This window comes from Urocitellus parryii, chromosome 4, assembly GCF_045843805.1.
Source record: "Urocitellus parryii isolate mUroPar1 chromosome 4, mUroPar1.hap1, whole genome shotgun sequence".
NCBI classification, from domain to species: Eukaryota; Metazoa; Chordata; class Mammalia; order Rodentia; family Sciuridae; genus Urocitellus; species Urocitellus parryii.
The window spans coordinates 173,511,415-173,533,631 of record NC_135534.1 but is presented as its reverse complement, the minus strand read 5'-3'; the positions used below and the strand labels follow the sequence as shown (position 1 = coordinate 173,533,631).

The window sequence follows — 22,217 nt, the reverse complement described above, 5'->3', positions numbered from 1 at the left end:
GGGGCTGGAAGTAGCTCAATGGTACAGTAGTTTACCTACTATGTGCAAGGCCTTGGGTTCAGTCTCCAGAACTACTAGATAGGTATATATCTAGATATATAGAGGACAGCATTTTTTTTCTTTTTAAAATTTTTTATTTGTTTTAATTAGTTACACATGACAGTACAATGATCTTGACATATCATACATTTGAATTGGGGTATAATTTCTCATTTTTCTGAGTATACAGGTTGCAGAATCACATTGGTCATAAAGTCAGGTATGTACATACAGCAATAATAATGTCTATTTTATTCTGCTAGGACAGCATTTTTTTTTTTAATGGAAAATAGTAGAAATAACTTCCTAGAGCTTTCTTTGTTTTCTAATGATAGGTTGAAATTTACTTGATTGATTAGTGCCCTCTTGTGGTAAAAAAAACAAAATAACAACCTTCCACCCTCCCCCCCCCCACCATGCTTGGGATGGAACCCAGGGGTGCCTATCACTGAGCCCTTTTTCTATTTCTGTTTTATTTTGAATTTTGCTAAGTAGTCCAGGTTTGCCTTTAGCTTTCATTTCTCCTGTCTCAGCCTCCAGAGTAGCTGGAATTGAGTAGCTGGGATTATAGGTGTGTACCACTGCACCTGTCCTTCCCCTCAGTCACTAAGGCATCACTTAGTACTTGCAAACCTGGGAACTTGCAATTAATCCATTATCTTTCTTCCAAGGAGAAAAAATATGGGGCTGGGGATGTGGCTCAAGCGGTAGCACGCTCGCCCGGCATGCGTGCGGCCTGGGTTCAATCCTCAGCACCACATACAAACAAAGATGTTGTGTCCACAGAAAAACTAAAAAAATAAATATTAAAAAAAATTAAGAAAAAATATGGAAATCTTACCCAGGCACAGTGGCTCACAACTGTAATCCCAGCTGTTGGGGGAGGCTGAGGCAGGAGGATCGCGAGTTCAAAGCGAGCCTCAGCAACAGAGAGGCACTAAGTAACTCAGTGAGACCCTGTCTCTAAATAAAATACAAAATATGGCTGGGGATGTGGCCAAGTGGTCGAGTGACCCTGGGTTCACCTCCCCCCTACACACACACAAAGGATAGGAAATCTTGGTAAGATAAGGTGGAGGAAGATACATTTGGGTTAGGAAGGATCATTCTGACTTTTAAGAATGACTCTTTTTAAGAGGCCAACATTTTTCAAATTCAACATATTAACATATATGTAAGATTTAGACACTGCTTTTAGGAGCCACAATATTCCTCTAATAATAATAGCTAACAGGGCTGGGGATGTGGCTCAAGCGGTAGCGCGCTCGCCTGGCATGCGTGCGGCCCGGGTTCGATCCTCAGCACCACATACCAACAAAGATGTTGTGTCCGCCGAGAACTAAGAAATAAATATTAAAAATTCTCTCTCTCTCTCTCTCTCTCTCTCTCTCTCTCTCTCTCTCTCTCTTCTCTCTCACTCTCTCTTAAAAAAAAATAATAGCTAACATTTTCTAAGCATTACCATGTGACAGGATTTTTATATGCAGAATCCATTACCTGGTTATTTGTAGAATATCTATGTTACTGAATAAAGCAAGGCTTAAAGAGGTGAAAATATGGGCTGGGGTATAGCTTAACAATGTAACACTTGCCTAACATATGCAAGGCCCTGGGTTTAATTCCCCATCCCCACTCCCTAAATAAAGAAAAAAAACATTTAAAAAGATGTTAAAAGAATTACTCAAGACCACTCAGAGTAAATAGCAGAACTTGAAGTTAACCTCAACCAACCTACTCCAATGTGATTGCCCTTAATTACCATGTTGTAATGTTCCTAATGTTCCCACAGCAATCTGTGCATGTCACAGCACCCACACACTATAATGCAATTGTTTTCTTCCTCCTAGCCTCTGGTGTGCTCTTGAGAAAGAGCCATTTATTCATTCTTTCTTTCATTGGACAAATATGTTTTGAGTGCTTCCCACATGATAGGCCCTGTGCTAAATGCCAGGGATAGAATAATGAATAAAACAAATAATTGGTCCCTGCCATCATGAAGCTTACATTCTAGTGGCTAAGACAGAAACAGACAAAAACAAGTAGTTAGTAGATAAATATTGTTACAGGTTTTGGGAGTACCAATCAAAGTGATTAAAAGGGTGCCTAAAACAAAATGCTGGGGCAGGATGTAGTTATTTATGAAGGGCAGGACAGGGACAGGAGAAACTTGTGAAGTTACATTTAAATGAATGAAGGGAACTAACTTGTGAAATGGGAGAGTGAGAACATCCTCCCAGGTTTCTGGTTTGCTATTAGGCTTATTTAACTCTCTATAATGGACACTAGGCACAGGGCTTTGACATTTCTTATCGATTACTTATTTTTTTGTGGTGCTGGGAAATTGAATCCAGGACCTCTCATATACAAAGCACATGCTCTACCCCAGAGACCAGGTGTCAGTTCGTGTGTTTGTTTATTTATTTATTTATTTGGAGATGGACAGCATGTCTTTATTTATTTTTAAATTTGGTGCTAAGTATGGAACCTAGTGCCTCATACCTGCTAGGCAAATGCTCTGCCACTGAGCTAGAGCCCTAGCCCAGGTGTCAAATCTTGACTTTTTTTTTTTTTTCTGAGACTGGATCTTGAGTCTCCCAATGTTGCCCAGGCTGTACTTGAACCTGTGATTCTCCTGTCACAGCCTCCCAAGTAGCTGGGGTTACAGGCATCACCCTGCTTTGATCATTCTTGACTACAGGGCTTCACCATTTTTAGGTGTGAAGGAAAGTGCAACAAATTTCACAGCTCTTTGTTTTGTTCTCAAGACTTTTTTCTCAGTGGTGTTGCCTCCTCTTTGTCAATTCAAACTAAATCATGGTTCAAGTGCCAGGTGTGTTGGTGCATGCCTGTAATTCCAGGATTTCAGGAGGCTCCCAAATTTGAGGTCAGCTTCAGCAAGGCCCTAAGCAATTTTGCCAAGAACTTATCTCAAAATAAAAAATAAAAAGGGCTGGGATGTAGCTTAGTGGTTAAGCGCCCTGGATTCAATCCCCAGTACACTTCCCTGCTTAAAAAAAAAAAAAAAAAAAGATTTAGCACAATCCTTATCTTGCCTAGGAAACCTTTCTTTTTTGCACAAGGATTGAACCCAGGGGTGCTCTACCTCTGAGCTAAGTTGCCAGTTCCTTTTTCAGGGATCGAACTAGGGCCTTATGCATGCGAGGCAAGCACTTTCCCAGCCCCTCTTTTTTGTTTTAAGATAGGGCCTCACTAAATTACCTAGGGCCTTGCTAAATTATCCAAGCTGACCTCAAATTTGGGATCCTTCTACCTCAGCCTCCCAAGCCACCACACTCGGCTGCGTACAATTAATTTTCAATTTTTTGGTAAAATAATATGTAAATACATAAAGAAAGAACTAATTTTGTAAAATATAAATAACAAGTGAGTCTAGATGGGCTTTCATTACATTATTTTTGAATTATTACTCTTGAAGCATTTGCTTTAAATTTTTAATAAAAGCTAGAGAAAAATTATTACAGTAATCTAGGCACAAAGTGATGTTACTTAGAGGACACCTGACAATAAAGTCAAGGAAATGTCAAAAATGAACAAATTCAAAATATATTTTGGAGGAAGAAATGACAGGACTTGGGCTGGGAATGAAGCTCAATGGTAGAGCGCTCGCATGGCCTATATGAGGCTCCAGTACTGAGAAAAAGAGGGAAAAAAACACAAGATTTATTAATAAACACAAGACTTGTTAATAAACAAGATGTGACGGCTGAGGAAAACGGGCGGAATCACTAGTGTAAACAAACAAATCCCCACCAGAAGTCCTTGCAGGAGCTCCGCCCTTCCGGCTCCTCCCAAAGCAGAGGAAGTGAGGAAAAGGAAGCGACGGCCGAACTACTCGCACCTTCCGGTCTAGCGTCGCAAAGAAGTCGTAAGTCCTAGAAACTTGTTTGGCTCCTCCCGCTATGGGCGGTCCTGGAAAAACAACTGACCAATGGTGAACGATACGTATGCAATATCCAATAGCACTGGAGTGGGTGGAGTCCTATGGTACAGGGCTGCCCCGGACTTGAGCCCTGGAATTAGGCCTTTAGCCCACGTGGGAAGCTATTCTGTGTAGAGGCGGCTTGAAAACGAAGTGAGCGAGAGCGATTTGGACTAGAGTGATGGGGCCAGCCCCTACAGGACAGCAGCTGCGCGGAGCAACTGGGGGCCCCGAGGTGGGTTGAGCTAATTGAAGGAAAAGGCTCAATGTGGTTCCACTTGGCTGCAGAACCAGAGATGGTGTGACCTGACAGCTAGCTGGTGGGAGACACGAGGGCAGCTCATTCTGGAGGAGTCCTGTTCCCATGATTTTTTTCAGCCTAGGGCACTGAAAATAGTCTGAGATTTTGTTAGGGAACGTGAAGCCGGGATAGGGCTTTATCCAGGAGTGGAGAAGGCATTTTAGACTTTTCAAGCCTGTAGCAGCAGAAGAGGAAACAGGGATTCATGGTATCCAAAAAGGGGCTTAGGCATTGCTTAGGGCACTCCCCAGTCGACTTGTGCCTCTACCAACTCCAAGCAGAATTCCATTTTTAGTGCTGTCAGACTGGGAACACGCAAGGTATTTTCAGTTTAGGGAACATAGTGTTACTCCAAGTAGTGGTTTTCGTGAGTTTAACAGAGTCTGACGTCCAAAGAAAGGATGAAGCAGGGGAATCCTTTACCCACAGCATATTATGGCACTTTAGCCAGCAGATGCTCGATACCTGTGACCTCATGTTGGTTTCTGCCTCTGGCCACAGGTGATAGAACCATCCTTTGAAGGCACAGGTAAGAAGGGGAAGAAGCCATCCTCAAGAAAGCGTGGAGTGACTGAGTCCCAAGCAGAGAACCTTCTGCAACCAGTGAAGCTCAGCAAGGCAGAATTATACAAGGAACCTACCAATGAGGAGCTAAATCGCCTTCGGGAGACTGAGATCCTGTTCCACTCCAGCTTGCTTCGTTTACAGGTACTCAGGTGGTTGGGACTTGTGGTATAGGAGCTCTTTTAGGACTCTGAGGTCATTGGACTTTTCCTCACCCTCCTTACAGGTAGAGGAGCTACTAAAGGAAGTGAGGCTATCAGAAAAGAAGAAGGATCGGATTGATGCCTTCCTACTGGAGGTCAACCATCGGATCAAGAGGGTGCCCTCAACCCCTGAGTCAGAAGTAAGGCAGATGGCCTGGCTATGTCTCTTGAGAGGTTGGAGTGATAGGGAGTTCTTTCTCACTGCAAGGAAGTTCAGCTGGGATTGTTGTCATTCGTGTATTATCACTTAGTAAGCATTGAGGTGTGTGGTACTAATTGGGTATTCTTAGATATGTCAATAAACAAAATAGCCTATGTTATGATGTTGGGATTATAGATAATAGATAATAAACTGCATGGCAGTGTTAGAAGATGGTCAATACTATGGAAAAAGGAAAAACCAGGACAAGGTAAAGGGATTAGGAGTATTGGGAATGGGAGTGGTTTACAATTTTAAGTAGTGTAGCCAGAGTAGACAATACTGAAGTGACTACATGTAAAGATTTGAAGGAGTTCAGTTAGCCATATAGATATATAACAGAGTAAGCATCCAAGAGGGAGAAACAAGCAATACCAAGACACAAAGGCAGAAGTGTGCTGTTATGCTCTTTGGAATAAAAGATAGAGGAGAAGATAGGAGAAGGTTGAATATCATGTAGTGCCTTGTGCACTAAAATAAGCACTTTGTCTATTGCTCTAGGTAAAATGAGAAACTACTGCTAGTGTTTTGTGTCCCCCTGCCCCGATTTTAAAAAGTTTATTCAGGTCAGCCATGGGGCATACATCTGTAATCCCAGTGATTCGGGAGGCTGAGGCAGGAGGATCTCAAGTTCGAGGCCAGTCTTGGCAACTTAGTGAGACTCTGTCTCAAAAACAGAGGGAATGGATGCTTGGGGATATGGCTCAATGGTTAAATACCCCTGAGTTTAATCCCCAGTACCAAAAAAAAAAAAAAAAAAATTAATTCAGGCCAGATACGGTGGCACATGCCCGTAATCCCAGCAACTCAGTAGACTGAGGATTGTGAGTTCCAGGCCAGCCTCAGAAACTTAGCAAAGCCCTAAGCAATTTAGCAAGACCCGTCTCAAAATAAAAAACCAAAAGGCTCACTGAGATGTGGCTCAGTGGTAAAGTGACTCTGGGTTCAATCCTCAGTACCAAAAAAAAAAAAATTTTTGGGCTGAGGATGTGGCTCAAGCGGTAGCGCGCTCGCCCGGCATGCGTGCGGCCCGGGTTCGATCCTCAGCACCACATACCAACAAAAGATTTTTGTTGTGGTAAAGAAAATGAGGTATTTTGTTGTTGTTACTGGAGATTTAGCAACAAAAGATGTTGTGTCCGCCGAGAACTAAAAAATAAATATTAAAAATTCTCTCTCTTAAAAAAAAAAAAGTTTAAAAAAAAAAAAAACATATAGAGGGGTTGGGTTTGTAGCTCAGTGGTAGAGCATTTGACTAGCACGTGTGAGGCCCTAGGTTTGATCCTCAGAATCACATGAAAATAAAAAAAAATTTAAAAATATGTATATATAAAATATGTATAAGTATATATATTTACATATATAGTGTAAACAAGGATATTTACATTTTGATTTAGTGGTTGGGGATATAGCTCAGTAGTTAAATGCTCTCCACATTCACAAGGCTCCAGGTTGGATCTTGAGCACTGGAAAAAAAAAAAAGTAATGATTTTTAAAACTAAAAAGTTAAAGCTAGGCTTGGAGGTGTGTGCCTTCTAATTCCACCTAATTTGGAAGTGTGGCAGGAGGATTACCTGAGCCCAGGAGTTCAGGCCATCCTGGGTGACAGTGAAACCCCATGTCTTTTCTACTGAGGGTTTGTTTGTTTGTTTGTTTGTTGATACTGGGGATTGAACTCGGCACTCAACCACTGAGCCACATCCCCAGCCCTATTTTATATTTTGTTTAGAGATAGGGTCTCACTGAGTTACTTAGCACCTCACTTTTGCAAAGGCTGGCTTTGAACTTGGGATCCTCCTGCCTCAGCCTCCCATGCTGTTGGGATTATAGGCGTGTGCCACTGCACCTGGCTTCTCTTGAGGGTTTTAGAGTACATCGCTTTATTTTTGTTTGTTCGCTGTTTTTGTTTTATACTACTGAGGTTTGAAACCAGGGGTGTTCTACCAGTGAGATACATACCAACCTTTTTATTTTTTGATATAGGGTCTCACTAAGTTGCTCAGTCTGACCTCCAAGTTGGGATCCTCCTGTCTCAGCCTCCACGTTGCTGGGATTATATGTCTGTTTCACCATACCCTTCAAATTTTACCAGTTGAATGAGTTGGTAGGAGCAATCTAGATCCATCTGGTGGCTCAGTGGAATCCATTTTGATAACACCAAAAATTAGTTGTTTCACAGCCAGTATTTAAGACAGAAGTTTGCTCTTGGGTCTGCCCATTCTTGAAGATACCATCTTCAGATTTGCCAATGTCAGCAGTCAGGACAATACAGTCAGCCTGAGATGTAAATGTAATAACGTTTCTGATATGGACTCTGTACTTGAAAGGAGGTTTATTGGAAGGAGGCTTCTCCAACTCCATAACCTTTTTCTCAAGTTTTTTGATAGTCCTTTTGTTGATTCTACCACATTTGTAGATCAGATGGCCAGTTAGTGGAGGATTTACCTAAATCTGTGTGTTTGGTAATATCACTGATATGAGTCTTCTATTGCGGGGCGGGGGTTGTTTGTTTTTGTTATTCTGTTTTTATTTTTATGGTGCTGGAAACTGAACCCAGGACCTTGCCCATGATAGGCAAGTGTTCTACACCTGAATCCTTCCTTTCCCATTTTGGCTTTGATTTAGCAGTGGTTTTTATGATACCTGTGTTCTGGCAGTTAAGTCCATTGTGGTAAAGAAAATGAGGTATTTTGTTGTTGTTACTGGAGATTTAGCTCAGGGGTATTTTACCACTGAGCTATATCCTCAACCCTATTTATTTATTTACTTTTGGTACTGGGAATTGAACCCAGGGGTGCTGAACTACTGAACCACACACCTAGCCCCGTTGCCTTTTACTTTTTAGTTATAGATGGACACAATACCTTTATTTTATTCATTTATGTGGTGCTGAGGATCGAACCCAGTACTCCATGCATGCAAGGCAAGTGCTCTGCTACTGAGCCACAACCCCAGCCAATGCCCAACCCTTTTTATTTTTTATTTTGAGACAAAGTTAAGTTGTTGAGGGCCTTATTGAATTACTGAAGCTGGCCTTAAATGTGTAATCCTTCTGTCTCAGTGTTCTAGGTCACTGGGATTACAGGTATGTGCCGCTCCACCTGGCTAAGAAAATGAGTATACTTTATTTTTTTTTGTAATTTTTTTAGGGGGCTGGAGATGTGGCTCAAGCGGTAGCGCGCTCGCCTGGTATGCGGGCGGCCTTGGGTTCGATCCTCAGCACCACATACAAACAAAGATGTTATGTCCGCCGAGAACTAAAAAATAAATATTAAAAAATTCTCTCTCTCTCTCTCTCTCTCTCTCTTAAAAAAAAAAAATTTAGGGGCTAGGGTTGTGGCTCAGCGGGAGAGCGCTCGCCTCGCACGTGTGAGACCCTGGGTTCGATCCTTAGCACCACAAGTGAAATAAAGGTGTTATGTCCAACTACAACTAAAAAAATAAATAAATTTTTAAAATTTTAAATTTTTTAGTTATAGGTGGACACAATATCTATTTCATTATTATATGGTGCTGAGGATCGAACCCAGCCAGTGCCTCACGCATGCTAGGCAAGTGCTCTACCTGTGAGCCACAACCTCAACCCCCAAGTATAGTTTCTTAACAGAGATGAGTCAAGGTAGTTTTGGTTTGAGTAACTGATGGAGTTACCTTCATGAGGAAGGCATGTTTTGTCTAGTGAACATCAAGAGGCCATGTGAGGAAGGCAGTAGAATCCATATGTCACTGTTCTTGTACCCACAGCTCACTGACCAGGCATGGCTCCCTGCTGGAATTCGAGTTCCCTTCCGCCAAGTGCCCTATACTGTGAAGGGCTCTTTCCACTTCCTTCCTCCAGCCCAGGTCACTGTTGTGGGCAGCTATCTTCTGGGCACCTGCATTCGGCCAGACATCACTGTGGATATGGCACTGACCATGCCCAGGGTAAGGTCTAGGGCTTAGGAAATAAAGAAGCCCACTACTTGACCACTTAAAAATCCAAGTCCCTCTCTTTCCATCTGTCCAGGGGTTAGAAATCCAAATTCTAAATCAGGAGCAAGCCACTACAGTCATCCTGAGGGTACCTAAATGGGCTTTTGGGCCAGTTGTGCCTTTGGAACTTTGTCTTCATTGTCTGAAAATTGGTATAGTGTTACAAGTCTGGCTCAAGCTCTCCACTGTCAACAGAGAAGCCCCAGGACTCTCACCTGTTTCCTCTTAGCCTCCAAGCGCTTATTTGCCTGGCTGTCTTTTTCCTTCCCTGGCCCCTCTAGGAAATCCTACAGGACAAAGACCTGTTGAACCAGCGCTATTTCCGCAAGCGTGCTCTTTACCTGGCCCACTTGGCTCACCACTTGGCCCGAGATCCACTCTTTGGCAGCGTTCGTTTCTCCTATACCAATGGCTGTCACATGAAACCCTCACTGCTGCTGCGGCCACATGGTGGGAAGCACACCTTGGGCTAAGGACACAGTACAGGGTGATAAATCTAAAGGGAAAGACACAGGGTACTCAGGACTAGGGGAATAGGAATAGGAGCCTTAAGGCCAGGGTGAGAGGCATGGTTGAGTGGGGAATTAGGGACCTCAAAATGGGAAGGCCTGGGCTTGGGTTGTGGCTCAGTGGCAGAGGGCTTGCCTAGCATGTGTGAGGTCCTGGGTTTGATCCTCAGTACCACATATAAGTAAATAAAATAAAAGATCCATTGACAAAAAAAGAAAAACTCTGAGAGGGTAGGTACTGGAACTCCTGATTCCAGAGCTGGAGGGTCTTAACAGTCCCTGTCTCCATCAAGGGAAAGATGAGCGCTTGGTCACTGTACGTTTGCATCCATGCCCTCCATCTGATTTCTTCCGCCCATGCCGCTTGTTGCCAACAAAGAACAATGTGCGTTCTGCCTGGTACCGAGGGCAGAGTCCTCCAGAGGATGGTGAGCAGGCACTGGGGTTGAGGTGGTGCAGGAAGAAAGGGATCTGTTGGAGACTTTTCTTCTCATGGCCTTTTCTTCTCACAGGTAAACCAGACCCCCCTACCCCCCACTACAACACATGGGTTCTGCAGGATACAGCTCTAGGGTCCCATGTGCAGCTGCTATCAAATATGCTCGGCTCTGCCCCAGGACTGAAGGATGGTGTGGCACTTCTGAAGGTCTGGCTGAGGCAGAGGGAGCTCGACAAGGTAAGTTGGAGGTGACCCACCCTCCTCTTCTTGCTCTGTAATGAGCTGGCTCTGAGCTCAGGCCTTTCTCTTTATCTCTCTTTCAGGGCCTAGGTGGGTTTAGTGGATTCCTAATCTCCATGTTGGTTGCCTTCCTCGTGTCCACACGCAAGATCCACACCACCATGAGCGGCTACCAGGTCCTGAGAAGTGTCTTGCAGTTTCTGGGTGAGGCAACTAAAATCTGGAAAAGACCAAGGTTTTTCTTTCATCCCAGGAATCCTATCATTCCATTAGGGATTTGGTTCCTTGCCATCAGATAGATGAGCAAACTGAATATTGGAGGCATGCAGTTGTAGCTACCTAGGCTGAGGGAGGGTCATTAGGGCTGGGACCCCCAGGGTGGGAACCTTTTGATGTATCCATTTTTTCTGTGTTACTCCAGCCACCACAGATCTGACAGTCAATGGGATCAGTTTATGTCTCAGCTCAGATCCCTCTTTGGTGAGTTGGGGAAGGGCCAGATCTATTCCAGGAGGCCTGAAGGTAAGACCCAACCCTTGACTTGACTTCTCTCTACTCCCTAAGCCGGCTCTAGCTGATTTCCACCAGGCCTTTCCTGTTGTCTTCTTGGACCCCTCAGGCCGTCTCAACCTCTGTGCTGATGTCACTGCCTCCACTTACCACCAGGTACTAATGGGCCCCCACTACTATATTCCCCAGATGTCCCAGTTCAGACTCTGTCCCATCTGTTAGTACCAGGACCCCAGAAAGTCCTCTTCAAAGAGGTAAGGTGAAGCACATCTCCTTACCTTGTGGCTCCAGGTACAGCATGAGGCACGGCTATCTATGGCATTGCTGGACAGCAAAACTGATGATGGATTCCAGCTGCTCTTGATGACTCCTAAACCCATGATCCGGGCTTTTGACCATGTCCTGCAGTGAGTTTAGGGGTGACAGGATATGTTGGTGGGTCTTATCTTCCTGAAGTGATTGGACAAAGATCCTGAGGCAGGTGGCTCACATCTTCCAGGGAAGAGGTGGTATGAGGGGCCAGCAGATCCTGATTTCCCCCTTTTTGTCCTTCTGTGCCCTCCAGTCTCTGTCCACTGAGTCGCCTGCAGGCTGCATGTCATCGGCTAAAGCTCTGGCCTGAGCTGCAGGACAATGGTGGTGATTATATCTCTGCTTCTTTGGGCCCACTAACTTCCCTCCTGGAGAAGGGTCTGGGGTCCCGGCTGCAGCTTCTGGCCCACTCTCGGCCCCCAGTCCCAGAGGTGAGATGGTATAAGGTTGGGGAGTTTGCGAGCCTTAAGTGGGGCTGGAGCCAGGGTCCTAAAGGACACAAAGGACATGGTATTCCTCTATCATGACCTTTCTAGTCCAGGCTGGGGGTTCTTGGGTTGAGATCAGTCTCTTTGTACCCTACAGTGGGACATCAGTCAAGATCCACCAAAGCACAAAGACTCTGGGACCCTGACCCTGGGATTGCTCCTCCAGCCTGAGGGACTGACCACTGTCCTTGAGCTGGGTCCAGAGGCTGACCAGCCTGAGGTGAGGAATCCCATCATATATGTTGGAAGAAGTGAGTGGATTGCTCTCATGCCACCAGGGCTGAGGCCTGTTAGAGGTTGGTTCCTTTTTCCTTCCTTTTCCTTCTTTCCCTCCTTTTTCTCCTTCCTTCCTTTGCTTTCCTTTTAACCCAAGGCTTCATGTAGACATTCGACCACTGAGCCATTCCCTAGCCCTTTTGGGGTTTTTATTTATTTAGGTACTGGGGATTAAACTCCAGGGCACTTGACCACTGAGGTATATCCCCATCCCTATTTTGTGTTTTATTTAGAGACAGGGTCTTACTGAGTTGCTTAGCACCTAGACTCACCATTGTGAGAACTCATGATTCTCCTTCTCAGCCTCCCAAGCCTAGGATTACAGGTGTGTGCCACCGCTCTAGGCTTGTTTTTCTTTTAAGTTGTCCAGGCTGGCCTTGAATTTGTGCCTCTGTCTTCCAACTAGCTGGAATTACTGGCATGTACTACCACAGCTAACTTCTCAGGGAGGTTTTTTTTTTTTTTTTTTTTTTTTTTTTAGTTGTAGTAGTTAGACACAATACCTTCTTTTTATTTATTTATTTTTACATGGTGCCAAGAATCGAACCTAGGGCTGCACACTTGTAAGGCAAGCATTCTACTGCTGAGCTACAACCCCAGCCCCTCTCAGGGAGGTTTCTGAGATACCACTAACCCTTGCCTCTCCTCAGGCTGTTGAATTCCGCCAGTTCTGGGGGTCCCGTTCAGAGCTTCGGCGTTTCCAGGATGGAGCCATTAGGGAAGCTGTGGTCTGGGAGGCAGCCTCTCTGTGCCAGAAGCGCCTTATCCCCCACAAAGTGGTCACCCACCTCTTGGCACTGTGAGTATTAGCATCTGCATGCCAGAAGGCAGTCATGGTCAGAGAGGCTTTTAAGAGAATCTTGCCTAGGCTCTTGGGGGAAGCCTAGGCTCCTACTGGTAGCATGGCTCTTCACTCCTTTACTATGTCTGTATCTGTTCTTCAGCCATGCTGACATCCCAGATAACTGTGTCCACTATGTGGGGGGCTTTCTGGATGCACTGATCCAAGGCCTGAAAGAGGTAAGGACCTTGAGGTCAAAACTAGTGATTGTAGATCTATGTGGCAAGACTGGGAGAAAGCCCTTTACAACCCAGCAAGAATGCACTTCCTGGGTTGTCCAGCAGGGGGGGGCGCTAGCTCTGCTTCAGCCTGAGCCATGGCAAAATCCTTTATGGGGTTTTCAGAGTTCAGTCTCCTGTTTGTCCTCTCCCCCTCAGACCTCTAGCACAGGTGAGGAGGCCCTGTCAGTGGCCATATGTTGCTACGACGACCTCAGCCGCATGCTGTGGGGATTGGAAGGTCTCCCACTGACTGTGTCTGCTGTTCAGGGAGCTCATCCAGTGCTGCGCTACACAGAGGTGAGTTGCAAGTGGGGAAGGAACCCTTTCTGCATGACTCCTCTGGCCTGTTCTCTAGTTTACCAGTATCCCTCCCTTCTCCTGTCTGGACATTCCTTCTCAACCCCAGGCACCTTCCTCAGTTCCCCTTCTCCCACAGGTATTCCCACCAACCCCAGTCCAACCAGCTTGCTCCTTCTATGAGCAACTCCGGGAACGGGCATCTCTGTTGCCACGGCTGGATAAACCCTGCCCAGCATATGTGGAGCCCATATCCAGTAAGAGGGCTCTTAAGAGAGAGTGGGAAGGACAGTTCCCATTCTAGGCTGCAGTATGAGACCTGTCACTCCTTTTCTTCCTCAGTGGTTTGTCACTTGGAAGGCAGTGGTCAGTGGCCACAGGAAGCTGAGGCCATACGACGAGTCCGAGCTGCCTTCCAGCTACGCCTGGCAGAGCTGCTGAGGCAGCAGCATGGACTGCTGTGCCGTGCCACTGCCACACATACTGATGTCCTCAAGGTCAGACTGGTGTGGGGCAGGAAATTCCCAAGACAAGGCCTCCAGGGATGTCAGGGTGTAAAGATGATATACCTGGGGGCATCAGGCTGGCGAGCAAGGGTGTAGGTATTAGTACCTCCAGGACCCAGACTTACATTCACTTCCTGTCTTATTCCCTCTTCCAACAGGATGGGTTTGTGTTCCGCATTCGTGTGGCCTATCAGCGGGAGCCTCAGATCCTGAAGGAGGTGCGGAGCCCTCAGGGGATGATCTCACTGAGGGACACACCTGACTCTCTCCGTCTTGAGAGAGACACAAGGCACTTGCCCCTGCTCACAAGTGCTCTGCATGGGTAAGGCTACCTGCGCAGACTGTTTTTATCTGTAGGCCGCCTTCTGCTTTTATTCTGCTCCTTTGTATGTCTGTCTCTCTGGGAAGCCAGATGGTATAATAGTTAGGGATATAAGTCCTGGAATTCTGGCCCTGCAACTTACATGTCCCTTTGGACTTTTTAGTTTTCCCATTGTAGAATGGGAATAACACTAGGATCAATCCCTTAGGGCATTTGTTAGGAAGACATAAGATAATGCATGTAATGCATTAGCACAGGTATTCCTACCAACCCCAGTCCAACCAGCTTGCTCCTTCTATGAGCAACTTCGGGAATGGGCATCTCTGTTGCCATGGCTGGATAAACCCTGCCCAGCATATGTGGAGCCCATGTCCAGTAAGAGGGCTCTTAGGAGGGAGTGGGAGGGACAGTTCCCATTCTAGGCTGCAGTATGAGACCTCTAGCACTGAGGCCAATAGGGTTGAATAATTAGTAGTAGTAGGACTGAGCCACTGTTCCTGAGTTTCTGAGTCTCACTGCCACTTTCCTCCTCTCCTCAGTCTCCAACAGCAGCATCCAGCTTTCTCTGGTGTGGCTCGACTGGCCAAGCGGTGGGTGCGAGCCCAGCTTCTAGGTGAGGGGTTCTCTGATGAGAGCCTGGATCTGGTGGCTGCTGCCGTTTTCCTGCACCCTGAGCCCTTCACCCCTCCTAGGTAATTCCTTCTATTTCCCTAGCCAGGAAGTTCCCCTTAGGTCTGGTTTTTATCCTTTGCACTGTACCCGCTGTCCACATGGGAGGGAGTGACACACACCTGTAATCCCAACAGTTTGGGCGGCTGAGGCAGGAGGATTCCGAGTTCAAAGCCAGCCTCAGCAACTTAGTGAGACCCTGACTCTAAATAAAATGTTAAAAGGGCTGGAGATGTGGTTCAATCCCCAGTACCCCCCCACCCCCTGCCAAAAAAAAGTTATGGGGGAAGTTCTAAGACAGCCCACACTCCACCCCCACAACCCACAACTTAGGGATCTGGGCTTTCTAGATTTTGGGGATATCCTTGTGGGAATATCCTTGTAAGACTCTTACTCCCTCCACTCAGCTCCCCACAGGTTGGCTTCCTTCGATTCCTTTCCCTGGTATCAACTTTCGATTGGAAGAACAACCCCCTCATTGTCAATCTCAACAATGAGCTTACTGGTAAGCGGTAAGACAGGTATCAGAACACTAGAAAAACTACGCTTTAGGGATTTCAGAGTAGTACAGGAAGGGTTTTCCCTGTCTGTTATGTTTTCTGTGTGCCTTCTCCAGCCCAGATATCTAAGACTGCCTATCTTTGGGTGGGGAATTATCAGGAGGATAATTGTGACTGTAGGGTAGTTTGCCTGTTGGTGGTCAAAGACAGACTGGACTGGGATGGTGAGCAGGCTCCCTGGGGGAATGTGGAAGTTAGAGGAGGGTAGAAGGAGGAACCTGAACACAGTTAAGAAATCCTGTGGGGAGCAATGAGGTGTCAACTAGATGCACACACCTTTTAGCTGATTTCCAGTTGTAAACTGAGGAGCTCTGGGTCTCAGCAGAGAGCAGAGTGTCAAGTTCCTAATTCTGCAGGTGTGTGGGAGCACAAGGTGGGAGGGGGCCAGGGGCAGGCCTCAGCTTGTGCAGGCCCAGAAACTAGACATGGGGTGCTAGGCAGTGGAAAATTCTGACTCTGGGTTGAGGCTATGAGATTAACATCCACACAATTAAGGCAAATGCGGTGTCCCTTTCTTCACCTTTGCCCTTTGAGGGAGGTTACAGGAAAATCCCTGATGAATAGCTGCTGGGTAAACAGAAGGAGAGCCCGGAGCAGCAAAATATGACTTTTGGGCAGGGGAAGGCTGATCTAGATAGGACCTTCCCTCTTTTCTTTCTAGCGGAGGAACAGGTGGAGATTCGTAGTAGCTTCTTGGCAGCTCGGACACGACTCCCTGTCATGGTCATTATTACTCCCCAGGACCGTAAAAGCTCTGTGTGGACACAAGATGGACCCTCAGCCCAGGTTCAACCCCATGCCTGACCCCAAATTTTATTTTTTCTGCCCCAAGAAAAAAACAGGTCCATCATGAGCTAGGACAGACACATGGTCAATTCTAGCCTGATGTTTCTCTACCCACCAGATCCTTCAGCAGCTTGTGATCCTAGCGGCCAAGGCCCTGCCTGTCCTAGAGAAGCAGCTCATGGATCCTTGGGGCCCTGGGGACATCAGGGTAAGCCTCTGACTGACAATGACTCCAGGGGCTCTGGGGGTTCTGTCCTTGAACCCTAGAAATCTAGAGTTCAAGGGGCCCCACACAGGAAACTCAGTCCCATTGTCTAGTGAGACTGAATCCTGAGATGGGATTGAAGCCACCTGAATAAAACCTTTTACTCCCCTGATGGTCTCAAATTGGCATCAACTGCTTCCTTCTGTAGTTCTTACTGTTCTTGCCTTCATTGTAGGCTTGAAGGCCCATGATAGATGGTTATTCACAGGTGAAGGAAGGGAGCAGGGTGGGTATGTGGAAGGGTGACTCAAGGGGTTATTTTGACTCCTACCTGTTCTCTCCTTAGACCGTGTTCCGGCCACCCTTGGACATGTATGATGTGCTGATCCACTTGTATGCCCGCCATATTCCCCGGCACCGCCAGGCTGTGGACTCTCCAGCTGCCTCCTTCTGCCGTGGTTTGCTCAATAAGCCAGGGCCCTCGTCCCTGATGCCTGTGTTGGGCTATGATCCTCCTCAACTCTACCTTGCACAGCTCAGGGTAAAACCTAAAGGGGAGCTGGCCTGAGGAGGGGACTTCAGATAGAGCTAGGGCCATGGAGGAGGCTCTAGGGTGTCCATGTGTAATCTTATTTGTGTTCTAACCCTCCCTAGGAGGCATTTGGGGATCTGGCCCTTTTCTTCTATGACCAGCATGGTGGAGAGGTGATTGGTGTCCTCTGGAAGCCCACCAGCTTCCAGCCCCAGCCCTTCAAGGTATGCTGGCCAATGACAGAATGTGTGTCTTTCTGATTGTGTACATATGGTTCCCTGTGGGCATGCTTATCTGTGGGTAATCTGCACCATGAATGATCTGGGTTAGGTGCAGAGTGTGTGGACGTGTATTTTTCTCCACCACCCCTGTTCTGTCCCCAACCTGGTGTCTTAGGGTGTGCCTTGTGATGCCTCAACCCACATGTTTTCTCTGATTTCCCTCAGGCTTCTAGCACAAAGGGACACATGGTTGTATCTCAGAGTGGAGAGTTAGTGCTGCTGCCCAACATAGAAGCAATCCTTGAGGACTTTGCTGTGATGGGAGAAGGCCTGGTGCAGGCTGTAGAAGCCCGAAGTGAGAGGTGGACTGTGTGATCAGCCCGGGAACAGGCTGAGATGGACATCCAGACTCGGCACCTCTGGAGCAAGATGTCAATGAGATGGCCACCCTCGTTGCATGTGGACCCTCCATGGAAGGTCTGCTGGCCTGAACATACTGAACCATCCCCAAAGAAAGTCCTGTCCAATTTTTTGTCTGATGCTCCCTTCCTCAGGGTCCTGTGGAGTCCTCTGGTGCTGACCACCTGAACTCTGAGAAGAGAAGTAGGAGCCAGCTCAGAGGGAACTGAACCCAGGAGATCCATCTGCCTGGAAGCTATGGGCCTGTACCTTTTCATTTTATTTTGTTCTTTATTTTGCATTTGGAGCACTTGGATATGTGCCTGGGGTTTGTCCCCTTCCCACTGGCAGGACTTGTGCCCAGATCTCAGTGTGCCCTTCACTATAGTGTCAGGCCTGGATGGAACCCAGAGAAGGTGTGGCTCTTCCTGAGGGTCACAGCCCGAGCACTGAGCAATGGAAAGGGGATGAATAGACTGCATTGAAGGGGCACAATACCTTCCAGTGTTGGTGCTGCTGTTTCTCAGGGTAGAGACAGTGGAAAAGGACAGGAGGGGTTTGGGTGGATAAAGGAGTGGGGGGACTGGTGGTCCCAGTCCAGGAGAGAATACAGAAAGCACTGGGTACTAATCTCTGGCCTCTCAGGGTATTAAGTCCTACCAGCTCTGTGCTGCTGCCCATTCATCTCACAGGCTGCCCTTGCAATGGAGTTACAGTCATGAGCAAGACCCACGTTCTGTTCTAGAGCTCCTGGGACCTCAGGAGGGGTATGCCCCCTCTTTGACTTTGGTCCACACCTCCTTTCTGGCAGCCGCTCCCTGCTCCTGTCTCCCCTAATCCTGGCTGTTTTTCCAGACTCAGCTCAAATAATGCCCCTCCTAAGCCCTGCCCTTGCCCCCAGCCTGAGGTGCTCCTTCTGAATTATGAGAGCAGTTACTCCCAGTTGAGTTCACTTGGCAGGCACGCACAGCAATGTGAACCCTTCCATTGTCTTGATCTCTGATTTAAAATTAAATTGCTTAATTCTGTCCATTTCCCTGGCTTGTCTCTGTTTTCACATGGTTTTAACCTCCTGTGTCTAAACTCCGAAAGAGCAGGGAACATGTTTGAACACAGATTTGGTTTTCTTCATGGCACTTAGTACAGGGTTTTGCTCAATTAGGAAACAGATATATGCAGAAGGGGCACCCAGCCAAGCAGATGGAGGCCACAAGGATATAGAAATCATTTGTGAACTCTCCCAGAGCAGGTGGGATAGTGATGGTGAAACAGCCTGAAAGAAAATAAAAAGTTTATGTTTATTGTGTGTCTAATAAGTGTTGGGCACAATTAGGTGTTGTTTCTGTATTTTATGTATGAGAATACCAGTTAACCTTCCCTTCTGAGTAGATGAGGGAACAAGCTCCAGGGCAGAGCCAGTCATGGGAGGACTTTGATGCCTGGCCTGTAATCTCTGTTCTTAAAATGATGAGAAGCTACAAGAGGAGTTTTTTTTTTTTTTTTTTTTTTTTTGCGGTGCTGGGGATTGAACCCAGGGCCTTGGGCATGTGAGTCAAGCACTCTACCACGTGAGCTGTCCCCAGCCCACACAAGAGAACTCTGTTAAGACTTTATAGACCTGTCACTGTCATGAGAGACAGTTCAGCCCAAGGTTGAAACAGGGGTACGGAATAAATTGGTTGGCTATATCTGTCTATGTGCTATATGTTTTTTGGTTTTGTTTTTGAGATAGGGTCTTGCTCAGTTGCCAAGACTGGCTTTGAAATTGTGATCCTCCTGCTTCAGCCTCCCGAGTCACTGGAATTGAAGGTGTGCACCACCACACCTGGCTTATGTGTTCATTTTAAAATTAGCATCAGTGTGCCAGGCTTTTTTTTTTTTTTTAAGCAAAAGAAATGACCCCGTCCCTTACAGATCCCTGCAGCTCAGGGTCCACAATTGCTCTTGGCTCTTCTTTTGTGTCTGTTAACCTTGGGGATTCCTTGGACTTTTTCTTCAGTTTCTCCATAAGGCTCTGGGGAGGGCCAATGACTGCTAGTCTGTTTCAAACCATCCTATTTCATTCCTGGAGCAGCTACAGACCCTTTCACAAACCCAACTCAAGATTATCCTGGTGGGGATTTGCACCCCAGGCAGAATTAGAGCAGTTGGCTCTAAGAGGTGCAGACACCGGTACCAATCAGGGGTCTGAGCTACAGGCTTTTTTTTTTTTTTCTTTTTTTTTAACATTTATTTTTTTAGTTGTAGGTGAACACAATTCCTTTATTTTATTTTTATGTGGTGCTGAGGCTTGAACCCAGTGCCTCACGCATGCTAGGCAAGCGCTGTACCTCTGAGCCACAATCCTAGCCCTGAGCTGTGGGCTTTTTGCTACCTCCTAATATGGTCCTGAGTAAGTCACTCTTGCTGTGCTGCCTCTCCACCTATAGAATGGGCTTGTAATGGTTTTGTCAAGTGCCCCATGTAGTAAGGGAAGAGGGCTGAAATCTCAGAAACCATCCCTTCCTGCACTCTGCTCCTGCTTAGCATTAAGCCCCTCACGTGGCAGCTCCAACCTGTTTTCCTCCGACTTTGTCAGGGAAGTAGGTGAGGAGGCTGGGCTCCTTACTTCTGTCTCATGAATTTGTCTGATGTCTGACCATTCAGATCCCAGTCTACTGAGGCTCTAGAGTAGGAAGGTATTCTGGCTTTGGCTGAAGGTTGGATGCAGGAGGGTTGGGAATGGTGGTCAGAAGCTGGAGCTTCAGGAAAAGGGAAAGAGAGAAGCCTGTCAGGAAAATTTATGTGTAGGTGTGCACAGGATAGTGTGCCTGCTTCTGCTGGCTCCTGCACTTAATTCTGTAGGTAGATGTGGATGGGGTGGGAGTCTCTGACATGTGGCATGATTTGTTTTGTGTGTGTGCTGGATGGCCACACATACACTAGTGTGTGTAGGTTCTTGCCTTCAGCTCTGGTTTGCTGAAAAAAAGGAAATCTCTTTTTTTTTTTTTAAAGAGAGAGAGAGAGAATTTTTAATATTTATTTTTTAGTTCTCGGCGGACACAACATCTTTGTTGGTATGTGGTGCTGAGGATCGAACCCGGGACGCACGCATGCCAGGCGAGCGCGCTAGCGCTTGAGCCACATCCCCAGCCCAAAAAAAGGAAATCTCCATGTTTGGATAGCAGGTTAGAAGAAAAACCTCTCAAATGGGAGGTAGGAATCCTGGTCTCCTTTCTATAGCTAAAAATAAATCTTCCCATTTTGGGGTTCCAGTTCCCCCAGGTCTGACTGATCTTCTAATCTTCTCTAGTTCAGTTTAGCGAACCCTCAAAGAGTCCTTCTATCTGGCTGTGGTATTGACAACCTCTAAACCAGACTCTTCCTCTGCCCAATTCTTACTTTGAAAGAAAAAGAGCAAGACCCTAAAGCCTATGGGTCCATGCAATAGGCTATATTCAATGAAGTCTTGAGGACTGCTCAGTCCCTGACCTGTTAAGTCAGATTTGGGCTAACCTGCCACCCCTTGATATACATGCCACCCCCCAACATCCGGTACTTGCTTTGTGAGTCATAGATTAATCCCTGTGAGTGATAAGGGAGAGTTTGCCTGAGGCATGTGAGTCACTCCTAACCTCCACAGGATAGACTAACCTGCCCATACCCCTGCAGCAGAGAGGGAGAAAGACCTATCTCAGGGGCTGGGGATGTGGCTCAAGTGGTAGCGCGCTCGCCTGGCAAGCGTGCGGCCCGGGTTCGATCCTCAGCACCATATACCAACAAAGATGTTGTGTCCGCCGAGAACTAAAAACTAAATATTAAAAAATTCTCTTCTCTCTCTCTCTCTCTCTCTCTCTCTCTCTCTCTCTCTCTCTCCCCCCCCCTTTTCACTCTCTCTAAAAAAAAAAAAAAAAAAAAAGACCTATCTCAGATTGCCTTATGGGACAGGTATGGTGGTGCATACCTATAATCAGGAGGCTGAGGCAGGAGAATGGCAGGTTTGAGGCCAACATAAGCAATTTAATAAGATCCTATCTCAAAAAAATAAAAAGAGTTAGGGATATAGCTCAGGGTTTAATTCCACAGTAAGGAGGGAAAGGAGAATGTCCTGTAGAACTAAGGGGAACCAAAAAGAAAGGGGTACCAATTCCAGAAGGAGACTTCCTTCTCTGGCACTTAAGTGGGGATTATATATTTTTTTCTGGTTTATATGAGGCTTACAGAAGTGTAGGATCTTGTTCAGGGTCACACAGGGAATACGCATGGGGAGCTGCGGAGAATCATAGGGTTCTGGCTGTAGCAGCTGCTGTTAAGCCTGGCCTTTGTGGGCCTAAGGATGAGGTGAGGAAGAGTTGGGTCTGAGTTGCAGCTGTTATCAAAAAAGACCTATCGGAGCAGGGTCAGGATTAGGGAAAGACAGTGGGAGAATGAGTGCTTTGGTCTACCTAAGATCAAGACTAGAAATCTACTCCCTGGCTAGAAGTCCCTCAAAAGCAGGACTCAAGCTCCCTGCTATTCTGCTAGACTAGAAACCTGCAGGACAGGGTTTGGGTCTCCCAAAGACTTAAGAGGCCAAGATTGGGGCTTTGACTGATCTAGCCCCTGTTCCACTTGTCCACCAACAGTTCAGATAGCGTCCTGGCCTTTCCCTAACTTTTTCCCACAACATAGCCCCACCATGTCTTCA

General features: G+C 46.6%; 1 protein-coding gene across 2 annotated transcripts; it reads left to right on the top strand.

Annotated features, from left to right (window-relative positions):
- Positions 1-4,042: 4,042 nt before the first annotated feature.
- On the top strand, positions 4,043-19,044 carry Nol6 (nucleolar protein 6). 2 transcript variants are annotated; one of them, XR_003300676.2, is made up of 27 exons: positions 4,043-4,214; positions 4,782-4,988; positions 5,071-5,187; positions 8,991-9,170; positions 9,500-9,668; positions 10,021-10,155; positions 10,240-10,403; positions 10,490-10,610; positions 10,828-10,886; positions 10,971-11,072; positions 11,208-11,323; positions 11,482-11,659; positions 11,814-11,936; positions 12,643-12,791; positions 12,937-13,012; positions 13,211-13,351; positions 13,491-13,608; positions 13,694-13,848; positions 14,016-14,179; positions 14,719-14,871; positions 15,256-15,353; positions 16,070-16,194; positions 16,313-16,402; positions 16,746-16,940; positions 17,054-17,155; positions 17,378-17,583; positions 17,707-19,044. XR_003300676.2 is itself a non-coding variant. In XM_026387895.2 (26 exons), exons 1-26 carry the CDS (start codon positions 4,161-4,163, stop codon positions 17,525-17,527), a joined length of 3,441 nt encoding a protein of 1,146 aa, XP_026243680.2. In that variant the 5' UTR covers positions 4,043-4,160; the 3' UTR covers positions 17,528-19,044. The 2 variants fall into 2 exon arrangements, 1 of the variants encoding a protein (XP_026243680.2); XM_026387895.2 differs by having other exon boundaries at positions 17,378-19,044.
- Positions 19,045-22,217: the final 3,173 nt, after the last annotated feature.